General features: G+C 36.6%; 1 protein-coding gene across 2 annotated transcripts in view; it reads left to right on the plus strand.

Moving 5' to 3' along the window:
* Positions 1 to 11,427, plus strand: part of LOC131033833 (protein CNGC15b) — a 95,490-nt gene extending 84,063 nt beyond the window's left edge. The window contains exon 6 of one of the 2 annotated variants that reach the window (XM_057965124.2): positions 10,223 to 11,427. In XM_057965124.2, coding sequence (XP_057821107.2) covers positions 10,223 to 11,008 — 786 coding nt within the window. In that variant the 3' untranslated portion in view covers positions 11,009 to 11,427. The remainder of the gene's footprint in view (positions 1 to 10,222) is intronic. The other variant, XM_057965125.2, reaches the window with a different exon arrangement.
* The last annotated feature ends 972 nt before the right edge of the window (positions 11,428 to 12,399 follow it).

Below are 12,399 nucleotides of genomic sequence, written 5' to 3' on the forward strand. Positions count from 1 at the left end.
GGTACAAGCATATTTCACCACCTTATCTTCTGCGGTGTTCTCAAAATCAAAATAATTTTCCATCTCCGTGATCCAATCAAGCAATTCATTCGAATCTAACTTGCCATCATAATCTAGTGGAATAAAATGTGGTTTGGTATTTACTCTAGTCAAGACTTTTAGAAATCTCTATTCTTCCGGATCGACCGCCGATTGATTTGCTCCTTCTGCTCTTGCCTCTACTTCCTCTTCATCATTGCTCACATCTTCAACATGTCGACCTCTTCTCTGGGCCGTTTCAATAGCTTCCAATTGGGTTTCAATTCCTCTCAACGTTTTCATCACAACAGGGTCTGGATTTCCACGCACTCCACCACCTCTAGCATTTTTCTGGGCCATCTTCACGCAAGTCCTCTGTAGCTGTGGGTCGGATCCTCAATTTTGCCACCCCACAACAAAATTCTTACAGGACTCCGCAATCTCCCGTACGAAAACTTGCTCTGATACCACTTGAAGCAGTCAAGGCAAGAGAGTCCTCAAGGAGAACAGTTTGGACCATGCAGCAAGAGTAAACACAATGTGATGGAGGCAATGCTGAATCAAACATATTATTTCATGGAATTCAAATACAAACTGGTCGACAACATGCGGGCTATCAGATTCGGCACATAGGCCTAATTACAAACATGCTCAAGATACAGTATCCGAGCTCAAGCAAGAATGCAAGCCAACTCCAGACCTCCTAATCTTCTGATTATTCATCCACATTCTATGATCTTACCATATGCTTAGTTATATTGATTTATATGATATTCATAGCTCTAGGATAATTCGCATGGGCCCAAGATGAAAACAAATGCCAATGAAGAAGGTGTAACGTGTAGAACAACTAAGTCGGCCTCTGCCAAAAGAATTCCTCGGGAACAACATAGAATGATGTGTGGACCTAGGGGAAGGTTGGCCACGAACCAAGGAACATTGGAGGATACGAAATTAGGCTCCACAAGCTACAAAAATGGTCCGCAAGATTCTCCATTAGCAAATAGGTCCAAGCGGCTCCAGTGCACAAACCAAAAAATTGTCCCACAATCCAGAAGCGATAACTTGCCGGAAAAAGATCCAAACGACCCGCAGACCTAGGATAAGGTAGATGAACATGCTGTAATGGACACCCCGGAATGCCCAAAAACCATACCAATTGCTGCTAGGAATTTTATCAAACAGTTTGCATCCAACTCCTTATTTCTCCGTTTAATGTTTTAAATTCCCTTATGGCTCTGGAAATGAAATGTTGGTTTGTTTTACATGGAATTGAAATCACAGAATATGAACAAAAATAAAACTACAATAATATGCAACTGGAAATTGAACTACTGCTGATATGATATTATTTTCAGAATTAATCAAATACATAGCAGATTTTTCAACTCACTAAATACTCTAGCAATAATGCTCCATCAAATGTTTTCCAATCTTGCTGCTACAATGACATGAATAGTGTTGCGTGAATAGTGCCACATGAATAGTGCCGCATGAATAGTGCCTGCGTGAATAGTACCACGTGAATAGTGCCCGTGTGAATAGTGTTGCAGCCTGTAGCTGGAAATACACCCAAATAGTGTTGCTGCCTGTAGCTAGAAATGCACCCAGAATGCACCCAATCTGCCTGTTAATGAAGCTGAAAGCAATGGATTCCAAAGGCCAAACCCCAAGGGAATGACGTCTAGAATGTCACACGAGAGGATAGACGTCCTCTAATGCCAAGAAAGGATATGCAACTCACACATCAATTTCTTCTCAAATTCAACCTGCTGAATGAAGCCACAAAAGCTTCCTTTTATTCTTTCTCGAAAGGACGACCCATCTCACTTGAGCAATGTGGGATAAAAGATGTACAATATAAAACATATTAAAATATTCACTTATGTCTCCCTTGGGTGCCCCTTTGATTTGCACACATCCCCATAAAATAAATATTAAAGTAACACTTTAATATTTTACAATTAAATTAAATGTTACTTTAATAACACTTCAGGCATTAAAATATATTAGCAATCGAACTCCGAATAGCGCGAGTGATAGCTCGTCGGAAAACTCTCGCCAAGGAGTATCGAATCCAATCACCAAAACTAGCCTCCGTTGTGTCTTGCTGACTTACTAAAAATAGTAAATATGCCTAAAACTAAGTAAATCAACTCCGTTTTGGCCCAAACTGGAAATGACTAGGCCAAAACACTCCAGGATCCCCTTAAACCCTTCGTTAGCCCTCGGGACCATGTAGAGATATGCTAACGCACATACACTTGGTCAACTGCTAAAGTGGGGACATTACACATGCCCATGAACAAAATCCAGCTTCGCAAGATCTGATGAACAAATGCAGCAAAACGCAAAATAGAATGTTGAAACTGCTAAGCCAAACTGAACATAAAACAAATTGAAATGTAAATGTTTTTGGTTGATGCAAGATTGCCAAGAACCAGGGATGCTCCTGCATCAGTTTATGAGGCCATGGATAGGGCCAATGAGTCTATCAAAAATTACTACAAGGGGGATAGACTCAAATTTGATCCCTGTTACCTATTTTTCGCTTCTAGCTGAAAAATAGGTTAAGAGATGCTAGTTTTTACAAAATGAAACAAGTGTGTACTACTTCTCTATTTTTGTGTTTCCAACTGCACTAAGGAATGAGCTAAAGATGGTATTTTTAAATACTTCTAGTCTGTAACAACAAAAGAGAGAGACATCTCATCAAAAGGAGAAGTATTTTATTAATATTCAAACATGCGTCCCACACAAAGAGCCGTGAGACTAGCTACATGCATCAAGTGCAGAAAGGAAATATACAGATATGCATACATAAGTACAAAAAAAGAAATGAAGAAGGCATGTCGAGAATGGAACCAGTCATTGCCTGAATGACTGGAACAGTTGAAGTAGACTCGATGTTGCCTTTGTCTTGCTGCTTCACCCTGGTCCGTATCTACTTTTCTTCGGATATCTGCAAAAGAGTTGAAATATGCAATGCGTTAGAACATTTTGTTCTAAGCAATGGCTGACTACATTCCTAACATGTGTACTAATGCACGCATATATATATATGATCCCTACATGCATCAGATGCATATAACTCGCATCACAAAGGGATCTCGAAAGGCAAATTTCATATCAAAAGAAAATCACCATACATATGCATGTTTTTGCTAACATGTTTGCTTCATGTGCAGGATTAGGAAAAAGGACAGCTTGCTGGTCATAAAATTCACAAAAATGAGTGGAGATGAATGAGGCTCCCACAAGGGTTGAGCCCAGCTCATGTGAAACGATAGCAAGGTCTCATACAATGAAATTATATCAGAGCCGGTGATAAAAAGAAAAAGAGTAACAAAACGCAAGTATGCAATCACATGATCAGCCAATAAGCATGATAAGACTGTCCTTTTTAAAGGACGTGGACAAGGTATTCATGCATGCTGATGAGATATGCAGTGCATACATAAAGCTGTACACTAAGTATAGAAAATGCAACATCCAGTTTTTCAGACTCAGTAGGCAGCGAATAGTAAGGAATACAATGCATTTTCAGAATCATGACGAAGACATTTTCTAACACAATGCAAGATACCATTAAACACAATTATGGAAGGGATGCATATAATCAAAGATACAATCACAGTGATCAATCCACAAAGGCATGCAGTCATATTTCAGAAAATGATACAGACAAGAAATAAAGTCAGTATGGATAGCAATCATTCACGCCACAGGTCACATGTCTTAGAAGATGTAAGCAAGGATAGTGAAATCCTATCAAGCAAATGTTGCTGTTTTTGATACATACAAACCCTTGCAAATACGGTACAGTCATAAAAGGAGTAACAAGTGACAGTTACAAAGGGGTCAAAGCTCACATCAATAAAGGAAAGACATGAAGAGGATCTCAAACATCTAATGTTAGCCCTCATAAAAGAAAAAGTCGATACAACCTGCCCAATGCATTCACTGTAGACAGGGAGCAACCCAAAGAACAATTGACAAGCACAAATGTGGTAGTGACGGCAACATCTCACAGCCATTTAGAGTTTTTCAAGACTATTATTTAAAAAGGGCAGCATGCATGAAGATAGTCCACATGAAAGTCTGAAGGACTTAAAGGTCACCCAAGGAACTCAAAGAAGCACAGAAAAGTTCAGTCCTGAAACTTGTAGAGGACAGCAAATGAACACACTGCCAAACATAATTGTTAGAGGGATCAAGGTTGCAGTTTTTAAAAATAAAAGTCCATATGACTCATAAGGTCATGACAGAGAGCTCCGTGGTGAAACAAGAAAGAACCTGAAATGATCTATCATTATTGATATCATGAGTGCATAGTTACAAGGTCTTGTAGAGGAAGGAGATATCAGTCTTATTCAAGGCACTAATAAGACGAGATGCCATAGTCACAAGTAACAGTGGCAATGTTAAGGGGAAACAGTCTATTGGCGACATTATGGGAAAGCATTCTACAGGATTAGTTATCTTTGACAAGCTAAATCTATTGCACTTGATTTGTGCCTTGAACCTTTTGATAATTCAGAAACTTGTTGTGAGAATATATCTATGTCGAATGAAGGTATCCTTCTACCTAAGTCAATGTCAAACATTGACCGCCTAGCCAAAGGTACTGTTGACTATAGAATCAACAACATGCAAAAGTTGGATAATCAAGTACAAGGACCTCTTGCTTTCAGGGAATGTTTCAAGGTTGGGAGAGGATCAGTTTACAGTATAGAAGCCAATACAAAGATGGAAATTGTTTTTGAAGCGGTGCTTGTTTTGGAAATTGCTAAAGATACAAACACATCTTGCTCAACGGAATCAACCATAAAGGCAAAGATGAAAACTTATGCCCCAGATTTGTCTAGATCTATTTCTGGTTTGATCATGTCGTCAAATGACATGAATTTCAAAGAAGAATGTGCCCATATTGTTGGAGTATCTCTAGAAGATTTGTGTCAAGAAACATTGTTGTCTTGCATCAACAAAAAGATTCTCGATGTTATCAATATTACTGACAGAAATCCAACCAAAAGAATTGCAAATACAGATGTCCAACCTACATGTGAGGAACCATCCAAAGAAGAGTGTGAAGATGAAGTTGACAATGAAAATAACCTGGATGAATATACAAGCATATGGAACTTCTTGTAGATGATGCTACATTAAATCATCTGAAACATTAACCTCTTTCATGCCATACAGGAAATTATTCTCAGAAAATCAGAACCAGAACAGAAGATGTCAAAGGGGGTAAGCAGTGGCAGCCATTAATGGCGAAGATACCTGCAATTCCTTCTAAAACCCATGGAGACCTGAAAGTGTGCAAGAAATTAGACAAAAAGCGCCCAGCTTCCAAAAGTTTGCATCGTAGCAACAGAAGGGAGTCTCAAATACCAAGGAATGAAGAACTTCGCAGATTTGGCGCCCAACACGCACAGAAAGTCATCAAATTGCACTTTGTTTTTGCAATTAATTGTTTCCAGCAGAGCCCAAACCCCAGCTCGTGGCGGCGCCCAGAGGTTTACAGCAGCAGGGATGAATATCGAACGCCCAGGAAATACACAGAAATACAAGAAAATCTCCACGGCGGCTCCCTAAAATAGGCCCGAAATTAACAAAAACACAGAAAGGAGATCAGGCTGTAAACGCCCCATAGGCCCAGCACTCACAATTACGCCCAACAAAAACAAATGACTGATATTTTCCACCTTCCATGCCCAGTTCAAACCCTAGCGGCGCCCAGCTTCCAAATGAAGTTTCCAGAATATCGAATGAAGTGAGGAGTGAAGACTTTAGGTTTTCATTTCCCCTTTGTTCTTTTTCATTCCCTCTCTCTTTCTCCTCGTGAAATACCTAAGAGGAGGGGAGCGATTTGTGTAACCTTTACATTACTTTTTAAGTGATTTAATATCACTTAAGTTTTTATTTCCACATATCTTATTAAGTGATTTTAAATCACTTAAGAAATATGTCCTTCAATAAATGTAAATGAATGCTTTTTAAAGTATTTTTAGAAAAAATCATTGCCTAATTAAACATGTGTTTTTTCCATTTTATTTTATATTTATGGTAAAAATGTAATAAATATAATAAGGAAAATTATTTACTAAAGTGTAAATTAAAACACTTTAATTAAATATATTTTTTTTATTACATTTATTATTTAATAAATAAAGATAATAAAATTATCTTATTAAAGTGATTTATTTTTATTTATCACTTTAAATAAAATAATTTTATTGTTTTTATGTTATTAAAACCTTTACTTTAAACATAAATAAAATAAAATCAGACAAATGTTCAATTAGGTAATAATGATTTTTAAAATCACTTTATCAGATATTTGTTTTCATTTATTTGGAGGTCAGGGAGAGATATTTTTGCATTTATGAGGGCTTGCAGGCCTGTCAGGGATATTTCAGAGTCATTTATGATGCATTTAAGGGGTTTTATGGTTGCAGAATGGGTGGCTTGACTTTTTGGCTCAAGTACATTCCTTTTCAGACATGTTTTGGGCCCTAAAGGTGGGTTTTTTGAGTTTGCTCAACCTAAAAAGAGGAGGTGGAGCCTTTTTGACTACCTTGGAAAAAAGCATATATACTAGAAGCCTTCATTTTGGTTTTGGTTCTTCTTCATTCATCTTTTAGCAAACTGTAATTTCTGAGTTCTCTCTGCAGGAAGGAATGTTTTTGTAACACATTTTCAGGAATTATAAAGCTTGGTGATACCTTTTTGGCATGGATAATAGCTTGGCTTACCTCTCTACTTCTCATCTTTTCTGTTATTGTGTCTTTAGTGTTAGTCAGTTCTTTGTGGTTGGCTTTTTGCCTCCCTTAAAATTGCACTTTCTGTTGATGCCTTATACAGAAATACATATGTTCTTGCAGGTCATAAGCTGTGTTTTTTAGTAATTACCAGTCTTAGGTTGTGAAAGGAGTTTTTCCTCTTAGGTCTGTGATTATCCAGCCTTCTTATGAAGCATTGATGCAAAGATTATGGGTTGTTGGTTAGTGTAAAAGAGCTTTATTATCACTATTATACTGTGTATCTTTTGCTTAGTTGGATTTCAACATATCATCTAGTGCAATCACCTTAGATTTAGATTTCAGTTTTACATGTCCTCCTCCTTACTCTTTTCCCTGAAGAAACCGTTAGTTTAGGTGCAGAATTTGAAAAGAACCAGCTTACTCTGGAGGTTCACTCCAATTTTTAGGCAACCCGCAGGCCTAGGAGGGTTCCCATGTGTCACAAGCCTGCTGAGTTGATAGCTTAGCAAACAGGGGTGCAGGTTCAAGTGATAGCAATCCCATCTGGGAAATTATTGATAAGAGGTGGAACAATCAGCTCCACCAACCCATTCATGTAGCAAGGTACTTCCTCAACCCTCGTTTTAAGTTTGGGAATTCTTACTCAAATCCTAATGCAGAGATCATGGAGGGCCTCACTACATGCATTCAGAAGATGATACCTGAGGTTGAGGCGAGAGACCTCATTGTGGCCAAACTCCAAAATTATGAGGAAGAAAGGGGCAAGCTATTCTCTTCAAAGCTGGCTAGGAGAGGAAGAACCACTCAAACCCCAGGTATAACATTTGCCATTTGGATTTTGGGGTCTAAAGTAATTGATAAATTGATAAAATATGTTTTCACTTTTCACTTTGTTTCCTAACTTTTCACTATTTTATTTTGTAGATGCTTGGTGGCAAAGTTGGGGTGGAAATACCCCAAATCTCAAAAATTTGCCCTCAAAATCTTATGTCATCTTTGTAGTTCATCCAGTTGTGAGTGCAATTGGAGCTTGTTTGAGGCCATCCACATGAAGAAGAGGAGTAAGCTCAAAAACGCCTTAATGACCTTGTCTTTGTGCAATATAATCTTCAATTGCGCATAAGTAAGGTAGAGGAAGCACCAACTGGTCTAATTGATTTGGATGATATAGATCCTTACAGTGATTGGACATCGCAGGAGCAACCTCCATCGTTTACAGAAGATGACATCACTGATTTGGAGAGGTAAGCTATGGAGGAGAAGGGGGGTGAATTTGGTTTCACACCAGATGACATTGAGGAGGATGAGGAGGATGATTCATTGCCAGTGCCATGAGCAACTAGAGACATAGCTACATCCAGGATGGAGGACGAGCCACAGCCCGAGCCAGACATACTGAGAGAGGAGGCATAGTCACGCCCACAACAAAATTCTAGGACTAGACACTCTAGTTCTACCTCTCCCCTAGTTTTTACCAGAGCTGAGAAGAGGAAGATGTAATTGTAATGATGTATTTACTTTTAGTTTACAAAAACTATTTGCTATTTTGCTTCCAGCCATCAGCATTCCTCATGAGGATGAGGTTTTGTACCCACTTTCCATATAAATATATCTAGACTCAGCTTGTTTCTTTTGTGTTCTCATTTATTTACTCATTGGATGCATCTTCTCATTGAATTTTGCAAAAGAAATGCATTTCTAATTAAATTTAAGCAATGTTTTAAGTTCTTGAGTTTTTTGCAGAGTTTTTTTAGGCCTTGGTGAGTTTTTGGTTTTGGTGAGTAGTTCAACTATGCTTCCACCACACCTTAGTGTAAGGTATCTATGAGTTATTTTATGAACATCTCTCAATTTAATATCATTATTATGCACTCTTTCCAAGAAAGAAATGAAAGACATTGATTTCACATTGGAAACCTATATCAGAAATGTATGACTGTGAGAAGTATTGGTGTGTTTATTTGCTTGTTTCTTGTTGTGACACATTTGGCAAACAATTTAAAAATAAATAAATTAGGGTTGTTCTTACACGTAATTAGTCATTCCTTGGTGTTTTTTGAACAAGTTGGTTGTAAAGGCTTATGTTGCCGCAGACTAGTCTTGGAGTGTCAGGGCAAGATTGTGGGGAGTGTAAGTTCATATGAGAGTTTACATAATGTCTGGATATTGCTGTTTTGTACTAGAAAGTTGGTAATTTACACTAGATGAGCTTCAGATTTTGGGTCCCAGCTCAAACAAATTGTTAATTAATAATTAAAAATTTTCAGGAAACCATGAGCAAGCAGAGAAAGAAAAATAATTTCTGATTATTAGCAATTGCATGCAAATAAATTCATTCGAAAAAGTTTAACCTGGGAAGTCTCTTAATTCATTGAGAGGAATTGACTTTAAATATCCAATTTGAATGCTGTGCAAATAAATTCTATTTTGAGGTCATCTTGTGCCTTAGCTACGTCATAGAAATTCAAACAATGAATTTTGGAAGGAAAAGCTGTATAGAAAGTATGGTACATATAGGTCTGCTGCACACGAACCCAAAATTATCGAAGTTGTATGAGATTCTCATTACTTATCTATAGTAAAATATCTAGAATAGACCAAAATTTAATTAGCATTTCATTCTACAATTGTTTGGTGGAGTATCCTTAAGGAAACATTTGTTTGTTCTTGCTTTTAATAAGATATCACATCAAACTGACATGGTTTTCAAACCTGTTTTGCATCAACTCTCATGTGTAAAGCCAAATAATATTCTCTATCCTAACTATTTATTATGTGGTATTAGAACAATAGAATTTGGTAAATTCTAAATCCAATTATAAGCCATTATGATAATAAAACCTAAAAGAAAAAGCTTTCATTTATTTCAAATATATTTCAATCCTTTAAAAACATTTGTTAATGTTAGTTTCACCTGGAGTCATTTCGCGTTGAAACTGAATATTCCAGTCCATTATTGATATATACAGTTTCCTTGAAAATGAAATTGAGCAAAAATTTCTAAAATTTATTCTTTTAATAATGTATTATTAAAGTTAAACCAACACTACTGTCAATAACCTCGGTTACCTTGGTAATAACCGTTTAGCTAGATTGGGTTTGATTTTAAATACATTCTTCTTAGATGCTTGCGTTTTCATCTGTTCTGTAACTGTCCCATATTTGTTGAAAACAACATTGCATCTGTATGTTACCTGCACATGCACGGGGATGCAATAAATTTCCTTTTAAAGGGACGAGTCCTTGTGTGCTAGGAGTTTATTTAGAATTTGTGCATGAAATTAGTCCAGATTGTGCGTTTCAGAATATCAGTTCAGAAGAATAGAGCAAGGCAGCCTTAAACATTCTAGAGCTAGATATTTTAAATTTTTGTTAGCAATTTTTGTTTCTTTGATATAAAAAAGGGTATGCTATTATTAGACTCTTATATGCAGGTCCCTTTTTTCTCACAAATGGATGATCAGCTTATTGGTGCCATATGTGAAGGGCTAACACCTGCTCTTAGCACTCAAGGAACCTATATTATTCGGGAAGGAGATCCTGTAAATGAAATGCTCTTTATTATCCGTGGTTACTTAGACAGTGTAACAACTGATGGAGGTAGACTTGACTTTTTCAATTCAATTCTATTGGGTCCTGGTGACTTCTGTGGCGAGGAACTGCTCAGTTGGGCATTGCTTGCAAAATCAAGTTCAAATTTACCGCCCTCAACAAGGACAGTTAAAGCATTGGTGGAAGTAGAAGCTTTTGCATTGCAAGCCGAAGATCTAAAGTTTGTCGCAAACCAATTCAGGCGTTTGCACAGCAAGAAATTTCAACATACATTTCGATTCTATTCTCATCACTGGAGAACGTGGGCAGCCTGCTTTATACAAGCAGCCTGGCGGCGTTACAAGAAAAATAAGTTAACAGCAGAACTTTTTGAGAAAGAGAGCTTCTGTTCTTCTCAAAACCAAGAATTTGAATCATATCGCTCTTTTGCTAGCTCAGCAGATGATGCTAATGCAGATAGCAACGGTACCCCTGCTGCAACCATGGCAGAAGTTCCACAGAATAACCCCCTTCTAGAGGTTACACTATTGGCATTTCCCTTTGCTGAAAATACAAAGAGAGGGTTTATTAGGACAAAGGATATGAGTTCTCATGCTGCAAATGATCAAATGCCCAAGTTACAGAAGCCTGAGGATCCAGATTTTTCTGTTGAGGCTGAGGATGATTAACGGAGTAATTGATAGTCAGTCACCACAGGGCGGCGTGTTTCATCTACAATGAAGCATTTAATGCCAAGCTCTGGAAACTAAAACAAAAGCATGCAAATGTCTTGAAGAGAAAGTTATATTTCTTATAATCCCTGCATCTTATCATGTGTTCCTCCCGCTTTGACAATCTACTGCCAATTTGGTCCCAGCTGTATAACTACATGATAATTTTATATTTGAAAGTTTAGTCTGCGTTATGCATTTGCGTAGCATGCTAGTTTATGGGCCAAACATTAATGTTGAGATGACATTGAAATCTGATTCTTTAACATTGAGAGGATCTTAGACATTCCATCTGTATCAGTGCAAAGGAAATATTTGAATGCTACACAATAACAGTGCTATTAGGCTAAGTAGTATTGCAATGAGTTTTCTTTTTAGTACTTAAATAGTTATTAAAACAAGTTATTTACATTGAAGTGATCAGTTTTTCACAATTCATTATGCCACACAATAATAGTGCTATTAGGCTATGTAGTATTGGAATGAGTTTTTTTTTAGTATTTAAACAGTTATTAAAACAAGTTATTTACATTGAAGTGATCAGTTTTCCACAATCTATTATGCTTCTCACTATTCTTTCTGGATCTGATTGTGTTACTATTTTTAGCATCGATGTTTGATCACACTCTATCGAGAAAGAACAGTGAGAAGTTACTTACAATCAATTATATATATAGTTTTTTTAAAATTTATTTTCTAATTGTATAATTTTTAAGTTTATGACATATAAAAATTATTGAAGAGATAAAAAGTTTTTAGCTCTTATAAACGATTTTTGGGGAGGCCAACGGAATTATTTTTTGACAGAGATTATTTGGGCTTCCGACCACTCCAGCTCTCCTCCACTGCAATTTTTTAGGTGCACTGCTACTGAAATTTAGGCATTCAATGTTCATCTATTGAAATACAATTTTCTTGTTGAGGAAAAAGTATTTGTGGGCAAGTAAGTTTTTTAAAAATGTAAATTTTATTGTTTATTATATTTTTATCAAATTGTTTTTTATTATTAAAATGATATTTTATTAGAATATAATATTATATCATTAAATTTAAATCTTGCAATATCAATATATCTATATCTATATCAATATATATATATATATATATATATATATATGAAGGACATGATTTATTTGTCTTTTTTTCAAAAAGTTATGATCTTGAAATAAAAATTGTGGTTTAATTTGGAGGCTCTGGGTTTTGAGGGTTCAAGGGTGGTTTGTAATTAGGGCTTGACGTGGACCCTCTGGTTGTGTCCATGGTGGTAATTCACTCTCCCCCTATTTGTTTTTACTAACCCCTTCCTCTCATTGAGGCTCTCTCCATGAGGTTATAGCAGTTGTGTGTGG

This window comes from Cryptomeria japonica, chromosome 5 (assembly GCF_030272615.1).
Source record: "Cryptomeria japonica chromosome 5, Sugi_1.0, whole genome shotgun sequence".
NCBI lineage: Eukaryota > Viridiplantae > Streptophyta > Pinopsida > Cupressales > Cupressaceae > Cryptomeria > Cryptomeria japonica.